This window comes from Triticum urartu, chromosome 6A, assembly GCF_056163025.1.
Source record: "Triticum urartu cultivar PI428250 chromosome 6A, HENAU_Tu73, whole genome shotgun sequence".
NCBI classification, from domain to species: Eukaryota; Viridiplantae; Streptophyta; class Magnoliopsida; order Poales; family Poaceae; genus Triticum; species Triticum urartu.
In genome coordinates this window covers 166,405,824-166,420,604 of record NC_141878.1, presented here as the reverse complement: position 1 = coordinate 166,420,604, position 14,781 = coordinate 166,405,824, and the positions used below count along the sequence as shown (strand labels likewise).

General features: G+C 45.6%; 1 protein-coding gene across 1 annotated transcript; it reads left to right on the top strand.

Annotated features, from left to right (window-relative positions):
• The first annotated feature begins 2,615 nt into the window (after nucleotides 1-2,615).
• Nucleotides 2,616-4,076, top strand: LOC147964598 (ethylene-responsive transcription factor RAP2-6-like). The gene is made up of 2 exons (XM_087530050.1): nucleotides 2,616-3,017; nucleotides 4,065-4,076. The coding sequence occupies exons 1-2, from the start codon at nucleotides 2,616-2,618 to the stop codon at nucleotides 4,074-4,076; spliced, it is 414 nt and encodes a 137-aa protein (XP_087386176.1).
• Nucleotides 4,077-14,781: the final 10,705 nt, after the last annotated feature.

The following is a 14,781-nucleotide window of genomic DNA, read 5'->3' as shown; positions in this document are numbered from 1 at the left end:
TGGAAGGAAACGGCAATTTTTCTTAAGCCGCCCAAGCTTCTGCTTGAGTGGAAGGAAACGACAATTTTTCTCCAACATTAAAACTGCCATGCCACATTGATATTATATGAAGAATGTATGATAGTCGAGACTCGGCGCACCGAGCTGGTCATTGACTCAGTCTCAGCCTGAACACAAGAAACCAAATCCACGATCGACATTGGCTGCTTGCACGTATCTTTGAAATTCTGGATAAACCGGGCCTTCAGCTCTCCCCATGACCCAATGGAGTTAGTTGGCATCCCCTTCAACCAGGTACAAGCCGTCCCTTCCATCATCATGGTGAAATACTTAGCATACGCAGCCTCACTAACATCCAGCATCTCCATAGCCATCTCATAGCTCTCCACCCAAGCCTAAGGTGGCTGATCTGCTGTGTAATTAGGCACCTTACGAGGGCCTTTGAAGTCCTTAGGCAGACGCTCATTTTTTAGAGTCGCCGTTAGACACGGCACACCCCAAGCTCTAGAAGTCACACCTGCCTCCACTGAAGTTGTCGGGTAAACCGGCGCATGCTGGTGAGCCGCCAGTGGAGCCACCAGCTTGGCCTCCCATCGCGCTGTGCCCTGGTCCACCAAATCCTGTGCATTGGTACCATTGCGTGCCGGTCATGCCCATGGGGTTGTTTACGGCGCTGCTCAGTACTTGAAACTGCCGGTGATTCAATGTGCCTGCTGTAGCTCCGGCTTGGACGAGGGGTCGAGTGAATCCGATCACGACTATAAGAATAAGCCTGCTGCTGTACTAGCACTGTTTGAAGAAGTTCCCTGGCCCTTCGGGTTTCAACCGCCGCCGGGGTCTCTCCCTCAACTGGCAGAGCTGCCAATCGCGTAGCTACAGCAGTCATATTGTCTAAAGTGTTGGAGTAAGGACCCGGCGGTGTCACCACATGCTGAGATGGGTTGTTATTCATATGTGGAGAACCTGTCACATGCGGCTGAAACAAAGCACCACCCCCTGGCGCTCCAGTCATCTGGTTTATACCTGGCGGGTTACTGGCCCCTGCCCCAGGCGTGTTGAAGAGGTTGCTTGACTCATAGACAAGGCAGACGACTCCGGTGCTTTCTCCTCAAGACTTTGTTTGCAGCGTTCTGATGTACCGTGAGCCGGTATGAATCTGCTGTGATTGGGCGTTTAAAACGGCCTACTCTGCATTCATCCTAGCGTTCTCCGCCACCAGGCCTTCCTTAGCTTGAGCTATCTCATCACGCAGCTTAGCCACATCCACCTTATGCTATTCCTGGTTGTCCGGGGTTACCTCCACCCCCATCAGAGTCGCTAGATCGTCCAACAGATCTGTTAAAACTTGAGCCGGCGGGCGAGCTGACCCACCAGCACCAGCGGCCGCTACCGCCACTACGTTGGAAGTCATAGCCGCGGCGGCTGTAGAACCAAGAACCAGCTAGGTGCCAGCCATGAAGATCGCCACCCAGTTTGGCGGCTCACGGGGGTCTGGAATACTGTCACCATCGGAGCAGCCCTTGAGCCGTCCGTCTTGTAGTTGATACATTGAGTTGGTCTCGCCCGTGGACGATTCACAATTAGAGTAGATGGTCGTCTCACCGCCAGACACAGAGCCTTCCAATTCAGCCCCATGGATAAATCCAACAAAGGCACACTTCTCGGTGAGTTGAACCCGGGCGGGTCGTGCACGCTGAGCCGTCTCGATGATGTCGGTGTAGATGTCCGGCTGAGGGCCCGGTTCGCCGATCTTGCCGATGAGGACGTGGATTCTGCCAAAGGGGACCTAGTACCCGTACTCAATTGAGCCGGCCTCGGGGCCCCAGCCTGCGTCATTGATGTAGAGCTTGCCGCGGCGACTCTTGGTCATTCATCCCACAGCGTATCCCTTGAGCCCTTCAAAGCTGCCCTTCAAGAACTCAAAACCATCATGCGCTGGCCCCACAGTGGGCGCCAACTATCGTGGAATTGTCATGACAAATGTCCTAGTAAAAGGACTTAGACGTGGAGCCATTGCGACGTAGTTAGCTTAAAGGGGTTAAAACGGGACAAAGGACACGATGAGTTTATACTGTTTCGGCCCCTTGCGGTGAAGGTAAAAGCCTAATCTAGTTGGAGGTGGTATTGCTAGGGTTTCGATTACTAGGGAGCGAATATGCTTGGCCTAGCTTTCGATCTCTTCTTTCTTGCCCTAAGCCGTTGCCGGATCGTCCCCTTATATACATGGGTTGACGCCCCGCGGCTTGCCAAGTCCCGCACGGCTCATACAAACGTGTCCGGCCTGGTGACTTATCTTACATGCCTTACAATACAAGTTACATATACATGGCTGTTTACACTTACGAGCCTTAAGCCGCCTTCGGGTTTGGGCCCTTTAACAAGCCTACCTCATGAACCGCCATCTTCAACATACTCTTGGGCTTTATTCAGATGAACCGCCATTGAGATAACCCGGCCCCTCCTGGGCGGGTCATATCCAATAACCATATCCCCAACACACCCCAAAACCTCCGCTCACACACACACAGAACCCTTGAAACCATTGGTAGGTCGCCGCCATCGCCGGCGCCTCCATCCTCAACCTCTGCCCGTGTGCCGGGGAGCTCGAGGAGCCAATGGCCAAAAAGAGGTTTATCACACGCTTTTCGCCCGACGCCGACGAGTTGGCAGCCGAGGTGACCCCGTCGTCCTCCGCGGGCCCGACCCACCATCACCGGTCGCCCGATCCGCCCGCCGCCGCGCCCCTACGCCCGTTCGAGGACTTCCCCGTCCTCCCTCGTACCCGACAGCCTACGAAGTCCTACCTCGGGGTCCGGCAGCGGCGGTGGGGGACGTGGGTCGCCGAGATTATAGATCGAGAGACCCACACCCGTTGGTGGCTTGGTAGCTTCCACACAGCCGAGCTTGCGGCCATGGAGTACGACCGCTGGCAGGTCCGCTACCACGGCGCGGCGGCTAGGCTCAATTTACCCTTCGGCACACATCCGGTCCACCTCGTTCTGCCGGAGCCAAGGGTGGTGAGCTCGGCTATGGCGCGAGAGGACCGTGAGGCGTGGGAGCGCCTCGAGGCCGAGGCCACCGACGAGGCCTACATGCAAGAGCTCCACCGGCAGCACCCGGAGCTCGTGGAGGCGGAGCGGGCGATCTTTGCCGGCACGAAGGGCGATGAGGTTATCGCGCTCTCCTCCGATGACGAGGTCAAAGGCGGCGAGGACGACGGTGCGGATTGCGGCGAGGTTATCGTGCTCTTGCAACCCATTTAACATTAGGTTAACTAGGGCCATATGTAATATATTTGAGGCTACATAGCAACATGCAATGTACTTAATGTCTAAATATGCAATCCTAGGCTACAGAGCAACAAGGAAGACTGTTACTTTAATGTTCTGATGATGTCTAGATATACGTAGAAGAGCATCAGCAACAACAACAACAACAACACAACCGTGTTTGGATAATCAACTTAACTTGAGGTTAGAGTTAGTTTCTAGCTCATGACTAACCCTAAACTAACTCCATCCAAAGAGTTGTCTGGATGGCAGGGTTAGATTGACAATAAATGCACTAGGAGAACTAGCTCCAATTAGCACCTCTTGGGTTGGATAGTTTTTTTGGTGGGTTATATATGCAACTAGCTCAAACTAGCCCTCATCTTTAGATATACTTTAGGGCTATTTGAGCCTGAACTAGGTCAAACTAACTGTAACCCATGGATACAATAGCAGTTAATCAACTGATAATTTGTAAGAATGCACTAAACTCCTTCCGGCCCATAATATAAGATGTTAATTCATCTAATATGTGAGTATATTCGATGTTATAAGATATTATAAAAGAGTGTTGTAGTACATCATTGTGCAATTGTTGTTTAGCTTCTAATATTAACTTGGTGCTTTTGGTACATATGTCATTGGTAAAGATCCGTGCTTGGACCCTTTCTGCATATGGGGCAATGAGATATCGATGAACCAACATCAAGTGAGGAAGCTGATAAACATTGTTAGTAAAATGGGTCCAAAGATGGCAATTAAACTATTTGTTTACACCTGCACAATGAACTGTAGGATGGTAAGTAAGAACTCTGTAGCCTTCTTTTTACTACCCATAATGGGTTGTGTTAGATGACAATATAATACGAGACGGTTCACAGAGAGGAAAGGTGTGCAAGCATGCACATAGTTGCGTTTGCAAAGCGTGTGCGATGTCAGACAATATCACAAACGGTGCGGGCAAACTAAACGTTTGTGTTGGTTGCCTTATTGTACATGATTCACAACCATGAACTGTTTCTGATTAAGTATGCATCGTAAATGTTGCACCACAGAATGGCTTGTGCGATAGTTGTCGTGTATGACGATGTTACAACGGTCCGACGTTTCGTAATCCTGTCTGACACTCGTACGACGATTAGCTAATATTCTTAATTAGTTATCGCATATGGTTTGGGAAAAGCGAATGTGTGTAATTGTATGCTTATCATACACATTCTATAATAGTGAACCATTTGTGATGGGCCGCGCATCGTAAACATAGCACCAAAGAATACCGACTGCGATGGCAATGCGAGCACAAACGAGTAGGAGTACTGTATATGCATCAAGGCTCCCTGTCCCTGACGGTTTCTGGGTCATGTGGGAAGGACCCCACTATCGCCATCACTCACTAGGCGACGGTTCCGAATGCCATCACAGAAAGGGGTTAAATACCGTTTGTATAGCACCGACGCATACCAGTTGATGCATCCATGATCGCAAATGTTTTGCACATTTTTGATGGTTTTTTTACACCACCGTTTGCGATTATTGCATCGCACATAGTTTCATTGAAGGGTCTCTGATCGTAGTGTCGCGTTAGTAGCATCCTGAAGTAGTGACTGTACGTATAACCATATTTGGTCGCTCACCGGTCGCACACGACCTCATTTTGCCCAGCGTGCATGCCAGGAGGGCATATCCCCGATGGTTTTTGGGTCGTGTGGGAAGGACCCCCCCCCCTATCGCAGTCACTCACTAGGTGACAATTCCAAACGCCGTCGCGGAAAGGGGTTAAAAAATTTGTATAGCACCTCGCTGTACTAGTGACTATAGCTGCAATAGAATATGGTGGTTGTGGAGAATACAAAAAGAAGGATAAAGTCTCACATCAACTAGGCAAAGTAATGGGTTATGGAGATGCCCATCAATTGATATCAATACAAGGGAGTAGGGATTGCCATGCAACGAATGCACTAGAGCTATAAGTGTATGAAAGCTCAAAAAGGAACTAAGTGGGTGTGCATCCAACTTGCTTGCTCATGAAAAAATACACTTCCATGATGATACGTGTTTGTCATAGTAGGTCACGTTATCTGTCATGCATGCACATCCGTGACGATTTTATGACAGAATAAAGATAGTCATACCTGTGCTATCGTAGAAGTGTTCCATGACATTACCAAAGTTATCATCACAGAAGTGTCCACTTCCATGACGATAAATCACGCGTCAGAGAAGTGCTTTCGTCAAGAGTGACCAACATGTGGCATCCACCATAACGGGTCGCTGGTAAGCTATCAGGTTCCGGTTTGGATCCAATAACCCATTAACAGCCCGGACCAATGGCGATTTTCCACGTGTAAAATTCTCATTCACCGATGAAGCACGTGTCTGCTCAGCATTGGGACAGATGTCAACCGTTCATTTGAAAAGAATCCCCAATGAAACGTTGACACGTGGGATGTCCCAATAGAGGCCCATATAAGTCTAAAAGCCAGCCCAGGAACAGACCCACAAGATTTCGTCAGATCTAATGGGCCGGCCCATTAATATCCTAACATTTTCTGGACCAAATTATAGCCCCCATCAGATATGGGCCGTTAAGTGACTGCAACGTTCTGGGCTTGTTTACGGCCTATGTCAGATCTGGCCCATAAACAGCCTGCAATAGTTTGGGCCAAATTACGGTCCACACCTAATACGGACCGTTGAGGGAGTCCAGGATTAAGGGGGTTGAGGGAGTCCTGGATTAGGGGGTGTCCGGGTAGCCGGACTACGACCTTTGGCCGGACTATTGGACTATGAAGATACAAGATTGAAGACTTCGTCCCCTGTCCGGATGGGACTTTCCTTGGCGTGGAAGGCAAGCTTAGCAATACAGATATGTAGATCTCATCCCATTGTAACCGACTCTATGTAACCCTAGCCCCCTCCGGTGTCTATATAAACCAGAGGGTTTAGTCCGTAGGACAACAACAATCATACCATAGGCTAGCTTCTAGGGTTTAGCCTCTCTGATCTCGTGGTAGGTCTACTCTTGTACTACCCATATCATCAATATTAATCAAGCAGGAGTAAGCTTTTACCTCCATCGAGAGGGCCCGAACCTGGGTAAAAACATCGTGTCCCTTGTCTCCTGTTACCATCCGCCTAGACGCACAGTTCGGGACCCCCTACCCGAGACATGCCGGTTTTGACACCGACAGGGGTCCTCGGACAGCTGGACAATATGCTTATGCCGGACTTTTGGATTATGAATATACAAGATTGAAGACTTCGTCCCGTGTCCGGGTGGGACTCTCCTTTGCGTGGAAGGCAAGCTTGGCAATTAGGATATGTATATTTCCTTCTCTGTAACCGATTCTGTGTAACCCTAGCCCCGTCCAATGTCTATATAAACTAGAGGGTTTAGTCTGTAGGACAACAACAATCATAATTATAGCCTAGCTTCTAGGGTTTAGCCTCTACGATCTCGTGGTAGATCAACTCTTGTAACACTCATATCATCAAGATCAATCAAGAAGGAAGTAGGGTATTACCTCCATAGAGAGGGCTCGAACCTGGGTAAACATTGTGTCCCCCGCCTCCTGTTACCATTAGCCTTAGACGCACAATTCGGTACCCCTATCCGAATCCGCCGGGTTTCACTACAAAAAAATACACTTCCGTGATGATACGTGTTTGTCACAGTAGGTCGCTTTTTTTTCATGCATGTACATCCATGACAAATTTATGACAGAATCAAGATAGTAATACCTATGCTGTCATAGAAGTGTTCCATGACATTGCGAAAATTATCATCACGGAAGTGTCCACTTCCATGACGATAAATCGCGTGTCACAGAAGTTCTTTCGTCAAGGGTGACCGACACGTGGCATCTACCATAACGGAACACCATTAAGCTATAGGGTCGGATTTTGGATCCGATAACCCGTTAACAGCCACGACCAATGCCGATTTTCCATGTGTAAAATTCTCATTGGCTGACGGATCCAATGGGCGAGATGGGCCTATGATATGTTGACACGTGGACCGGCCCAAAAGTGGCCCACAAAGATTAAATGGGCCGTCCCAACCGAAGGCCCATAAGATTTAGCGGACCATAATGGGCGGGCCCAGCTAAAGGCTCACAAAATTTAGCGGACCATAATGGGCCGGCCCAGCTAAAGGCCCACACGATTTTGCAGACCATAATGGGCCGGCCCAGCTAAAGGCCCACAAGATTTTGCAGACCATAATGGGTCGGGCCAGCTAAAGGCCCACAAGATTCTGACGACCATAATGGGCCGACCCAGCTAAAGGCCCAACATTCTCTGGCAAATTGGCCCGTCAACGGCATGTCCTAAACTTATCATCAACGCGGCCCATGGTCACTTCTGGCCCGTTAACAGTCCGCTAAGTAATTGGGCCGAATTACGGCCCGGTGTATTTCCGGCCTGTTAAAGGTCCAGCTTCATTTGGGCCCATTTACAGGCCATCAAAACTTTCGGCCCATAAACGACCATGAAGTATTTGGGTCATATTCGGCCATGTCTAACATTCGGCCTATTAGAGGCCCACTATAGCTTTGGGCCACTTTCGGCCTATTGTCATTTTCGGCCTTTAAAGCCGGACGTAAACCATGGGCCATATGTGGCCCGACGTCATATCGGGCCCATTAACAGCCCATATAGAAATGACGATAATCTAGCCCGACCGAAGTTCCAGCCTGTTAAAGGCCCATGTATTAGGTCGGCGCATTTACGGCCCGTCCGAATTTCGGCCTGTTAAAGTCCAGTGGGTTATTTGGCATAATCAGGGCCCAATCTCACTTTCGGTCTATTAAAGGCCCATGTATTTTATGGGCTCGATATATTTACACCTGTAAACGGTCTATTTTTACTGAGGGCCCAGATTATGTTTAGGCCTGTTAAAGGCCCACTATGGGCACAGGTCTACCAGAAAAATATGAAAGCTTATGCTGATTTAGGCCCAGATATTTTTAGTGGGCTACATGCCAATTTCGGCCCGTAATCATTTTTATCCCAATTGGAATGGGCCCGACGAATGTTGGCTTGTTGGGCTCCTAGGAAGCTTTCGGCCGATTACATTACTAAGATAAACCTACACTATACAAAAATAGCGTCATAACTACTGCAGACTGAGGCAGCATCATAAATGTTGTATCACAACAAAATAAATTCCAACCATACAACAAAAGGCCTGTTGGCATAAAGGTTACAGTCCTTCCAGGTAAAAGCACCATCAGATGTATAGAAGCACAGATCATTTGACCTGAGTGCTAATGTTTCAGACTGTAGAATCTGATGGAGCAGAACGATCTCCACCTTTTTTCCGCCATTGCTCTTGAACAACGAAGCGAATGTCTGATAGTCTGGTTTCAAAATCATTCATATCTTGACGACATTTATCAACCACTATTTTTGTTTCCGAAACAACGTCCATTAGGGATTGGACTTGTGTCTAGATCATAGATATATCACTCTGTCTAGCAGCAAGATTTTGTTCAGTAGGCGATTTGGACGAGGTTACCTTGACAACCAACCCAGAATTACGCAGGAAGGTGCTTTTTGCACTATTAGTGGAGAGATACTGACGCACTGCAGCAAGAGGTGACATTGTGCCTATAGTAGCCTCGTCACCTTCAGGTGGTTGTGGCTGTTCAATCATTTGTTCCATAGCTTCCTGAAAGTTTGAACTTGTAGATTAGTGTACCAGATAAGTTACTAATGAGACAAAAACAAACAAAGTAGGTTAAACGTTTATACATAACTTATTTTGGTGAACTACTGTAATACATTAGCATGTATTGTAGTGCCAACTACATAATAAAATCACTTTCGGAACATATGTCCATGTAGCATGCCTACTGTATTGTCCATTTCCTCACATTCATTGACATCTAAGGATAAAGAGACATGGTTTAAAGTAGGATGAACATAGTATGACATCATTCATATCATGGGCAAACAGATATAAAACAAACATGCTATTTTATCATTGTGTGCGCACGTGAACATAACAACTAGATTACAGATCAAGACCAAAAGAATATCCTTCATCTCTTTTAAACCATGTAAGGTGAAATGATACGTTAAGACAACTGTGAATAAAAGTGAACAGAGTAACTGACATTGGCTGCAAACCAAGTAGTTAAATGAACACATCACAGTACCAATCAGTTCAAGGCTGGAGGAGTAAGGACTTACAACAATGGCTTGAACTGGTGTTCTCATGCCCTTCATCTTGCTGGTGTGGCGATCCTTGAAGATTTGCACTACATTCGGTTCAGGTTCTTTTTGGTCCGCACGGGATTTCCTTTGTATTTGGAACAAGTCAATATAGATACGATAATATGGCACAAAAAAAAGGAAGTAGCAGCTATTTACAAGAGCCTCGCAGTGTGCAATATAGCTACGAGATCCTGTGGTCTGTTGGAATTTCACTTTAGAGCGGTTGGTTTTGTTCTTCAAACAGTTAGCCTAGAAGAAGATACACTTGTAAGGCACATACATAAATACAAGTTCAATATGTGGTCTGATCAAATACATATAGCCTACCTGATACTTTGGATTAGACCAGTGTTTAACGAGGGCTGTCCAGTCTTCATCTGTAATATATTCCACTGGAGATGTTTGGGCGATTTCATTGTTAGCCTTGCCTTCAAAGTGAGATTTTCTAAGGTGGTACCGATACTGTCGCAGAGCAGACTGAAAAACATGAGTGCATGCTTGTCTAGTTGCATCATCTTTTGGATCCAACTTGAACCTCATCTGTTGAAAAAAGAATGTGAGTCTTATTAGGAGGAAGCTAGAAAGTATGGGACAGAGCAAGACAATATTACTAATTGCGATGAATAACATTACTTACAGATAAATGGTCAAGGAAGGTGTTAAATTGGGTATTGTCTTTCTCATTCCTGTACTGGATCCACGTTGGGAGGATACGTGCATGAAACCTAACGGCAACGGCTGCCTCTGATACTAACTTGGCTGACTCTCTAGCATCACGTGGCCTTTTTAAACCTGCCTCAAAATGGATCTCCATTCTTCCTCCTTTAGATTTTGTTAATCTGTCAAGCATTATCCCTGATGTCTGTTTCCGCTTGCGCCGTGGTGCTAGTTCAACAACGAATATGGAAATTGTTAGTGTACATTAAACTGTGAGAGTACATATAAAGGAGCATGCAACTACAACTTGACTCGGTCAGGTACCGTCTTGGTGTTGATGCTCATGAGGTTCATTTGATCTTGCCAAGTCCTGTTGTGTCAGCAGTGCTTCGGAACTAGTGTTAGGTGTGAAGGCAGCATGGGAACTGGCCAGTTCCGGAGCAAACGAACAAGTAACTAGTTGAGATGCTGGTACAGTTGAAGCGGATGCTGCAGCTGGTGGAGCAGGTGATATTGTGTTTGTAGATTTTGCCGGTGGACTTGGACCTTCTACTGCACTATAAGTACCAGCAGAATCTCGACGGCAGAACCTTTTCCGTTTCACCGGACGAGTAACAACACTCCCTACTATGTTATTTTCCTTGCTCTTTTTTGACTTTGCCATGTCATGCTGTACCTACAAAACAAAAGAATAAAATCACTCTTCAGAACACATTGATGCATGATACAGACAAGCAATACATTGATGTGAGACAACCGTATGAGGATGGAATATGTAAGAAAAACAGGACGGCATGACATATTCACAGCTACGATGTGCAAACTAAGCAGAAGGATTTTCAAGAAAATAGAAGTAATGCAAGCTAGACACCGTATGAAAGATGCAACCAATATTACTCTGCCAAGTTAAAAGTGTCTTTTCATAAGTGGCAATTCGAAAAATTAGAAGCAGTACAACGTAGAAATCAATGCAAGATGCAACCACTATCAAACTACCATGTTAAAAGCGTCCAATCATGACTGACTGATGCGGGATACACAAGAGCAGTACTTTGATGTAAGAACATGGTATTATAGATAGATGCAGTGTATTCTAGACACACATAAAACTCAGCAGGTGCAATTTAATCAAAATAGAAGAAATACAGGCTAGAAAACATATGCAACATGAAACCAATTATCACACTGTCAACTTAGAGCAAGCACCTGCGATGGTGGAGTACGGGAGATGAACTCATCATGTAGACTTGGGACTTCAACTTCATTAGCAGTAGCAGTGGCAAATCTAGAGAGTCTCTGTTTGCGTCGGTGCGGAGGACCACCAACATCCCCTAACTTACTCTTTTCCTTCCTATTTTCTGATATTGCCTTATGAAGTCAAAACCACAAGAAGATGAATAAAATTAGCTCTGCATAACTGGTTGATGCATGATACAGACGAACACTACTTTGATGTAAGGCAAGCGCAGGATAGGAGGATGGAATATATACAAAAAAAGACAGCGTTTCATATTCACACCTACGATAGTGTGTCTTATGGGTAAGGAATCGTTGCACGTATAAGTTGTAAGCTACGCAGATGCAATTCAACATAATCAGAAGCAATACAAACTAGACATCATACGGAAAATGCAACCACGTATAACATTTCCAAGTAAGAGCAAGCACCGGTAATGGTGGAGTAGGGGAGATGTGCTCATCATGTACATGTATGTTCTAGAAACAGGAACACGTGTCATATTCACAGGCACTATGTGTAAAGTAAGCATATGCAATTCAAGTTAGAAGCAATACAAGCTAGACATCATACGCAACATGCAACCACATATAATAGTGTCAAGTTAGAGCAAGCACCTGTGATGGTGGAGTAGGGGAGTCATCATCTACACAGCTACGTTGACTGTCCAGCCTTGTGTTGTCTTGCGAATCTTGTTGGGAGGATGGTGGAGTAGAATCTGTAGAGACCCCCTGTTTGAGTTGCTCCGAAGGACCACCATCATCCACTGCCGGACTAATTTCGTTCAGCTGTAATGATTTTGCATTGTGAAGTCAAACCGATAAGAAAAAGGGATTAGAAACACTGCAAGACACCATATGGAAGGTGCAATCAATATCACTCTGCCAAGTTAAAACTGTCTCGTCATAGGTGGTGTTCATCAAACTAGAAGCAATACATGCTAGAAATCCTATTCAAGACGCAAACCAATATCACACTGCCAACTTAAAGGTGTCCCATCATAAGTGACTAATGCAGGATACACAAGAAGAGTAGTTTCATGTAAGAACATGGTGTGATAGATAGATATAGTATGTATCAAAAACATGAAAGCGTGTCATATTCACATGTATCATGTGTAAGCTAAGCAGATGCAGTTTACACTAATTAGGAGCAATACGAGCTAGACACCATATGCAACATGCAACCAGATATCACACTGCCAAGTTAGAGCAAGCACCTTGGATGGTGGAGTAGGGGAGCGGAGACTTGGAGCTTGTAATGCACTATCAGTACAAGGAGAATCGGTACAGATGCTCTGTTTACGTTGCTGCAGAGGACCACCATCATCGCCTTCCTTACTCTTTTCCTTCCTCTTTCTTGATTTTGCCTTGTCAAGTCAAACCCATAAGAAAAAGGAATAAAATTTGCTCTTCAGAACTCATTGATGCATGATACTGACGAACACTACTTTCATGTAAGGCAGCCGCATGATAGGACGATGGAATATGTATGAAAAACAGGACGGCGTGACATATTGACATGTATGATGTATAAAGTGTAAACTAAGCACAAGGTGCTTGAACTTGTTAGAATCGATGCAAGCTAGAAACCATATGAAAGATGAAACCAATATCACTCTGCCAAATTAAAAGGGTGCCCTAACAAATGTATTTGACCAAATTAGAAGCAATACATGGCAACAGGCTAGAAATAATATGCAATATGCAACGAATAAAGGTGACTCATCGTAAGTGATTGATGCAGGATACAGAAGAGAGGTAGTTTCATGTAAGAACAAGGTTAACACATAGATGTAGTGTGTACCAAAAATAGGAAGGCATGTCATATTCACAGGTATAGTGTGTAAACTAAGCAAATGCAATTTACCCTAATTAGAAGCATTACAAGCTAGACACCGTATGCAACATGCAACCACATATCACACTGCGAAGTTAGAGCAAGCACCTATTATGGTGGTGTAGGGGAAGTGCGGTCTTCAGGTACAGAGCTACGTTCAATATCTTCATGTAGGCTTGCTGTTTCTTGAGAATCATGTGGAGAGGATGAAATTGCATTCTTTATAAGAGTATTGTGTCTCATATTAACCAACGCGCGTGAATGTATCATCATAAGTGATAGGCGCAGGATACACAAGAACAGTAGTTTGATGTAAGAACATGGTGTGATAGGCAGATGTAGTACGTACCAAAAACAGGAAGGCGTGTCATATTCACATGTATAATGTGTAAGCTAAGGAGATGCAATTTAACAAATTAGGAGCATTGATGAGGAATACACAAGAAAAGTAGTTTGATGTAAGAACATGGTTAATAGAAAGACGTAGTATGTACCGAAAACAGGAAGGCATGTCATATTCACAGGTATAATGTGTTAACTAACCAGATGCAATTTACCCTAATTAGAAGCATTACAAGGTACGACACCATATGCAACATGCAACCACATATCACACTGCCAAGTAAGAGCAAGCACCTGCGATGGTGGTGTGGGGGAATTGCGGTGATCAACTAGAGAGCTACGTTGACTATCTTCATTTAGCCTTGCTGTTTCTTGAGAATCATGTGGGGAGGATGACACTTCACTCTTTAAATGAGTATGGGGTCTCACAGTAACCCACCCGGGTGACTGTCTCATCATAAGTAATTGACAAGGGATACAAAAGAGCATTAGTTTGATGTACGAACATGGTTAATAGACATATGTAGTATGTATCGAAAACAGGAAGGCATGTCATTATGGAAGGTATAATGTGTAAAGTAAGCAGATGCAATTTAACCAAATTGGAAGCAATACAAGCTAGACACCATATGCAACATGCAACCACATTTGACAGCGCGAAGTTAAAGCAAGCACCTGGGATGGTTCTGTGTGGCAATCCAGATCATCAACTGCAGAGCTATGTTTACTGTCTCAAACTGTTGACACTGCACCCGTTAGAGCGCTGGAATGCTTATCTTTGAATTACACTGGAGCGACTTCTGTCTTTTCTTTTCTGCATTCATGAACACTACGTCAGAGTCTGAAATACCCATGCATAAAAAGAATAGTGTGAGTATGGGTGAAGTGTGTGCACAATTAGTACAGTGTAAAGGTAGCAGATAGCAGGTCGGTGAGAAATAAATGACGGGAGACATATGATAGCTCTACAACATGCATGGCACACTAAATTACTACAGGATTCTATGAAAATAACAGTCGACTGAAAGAAAATAGGTCAGTCCATTTTTTCTGCACCGTCCGATGTACAAAGAACAGGCAGATCGCCTTCATCTACCTCTAGCCAGTCAGTGTTGACGATCTTCCTCGAAACGCCAGTGACCACCGGCCCAGTATTCCTCCCCTGCCTGCGCCCTCCCCTCGTCCTCACCACACCGCCGTGCTTGGCACCGCCCCCGG

Excerpts from the sequence above, each read along its gene's own strand:
- LOC147964598 (XM_087530050.1), top strand. The coding sequence starts at position 2,616 with ATGGCCAAAAAGAGGTTTATCACACGCTTTTCGCCCGACGCCGACGAG.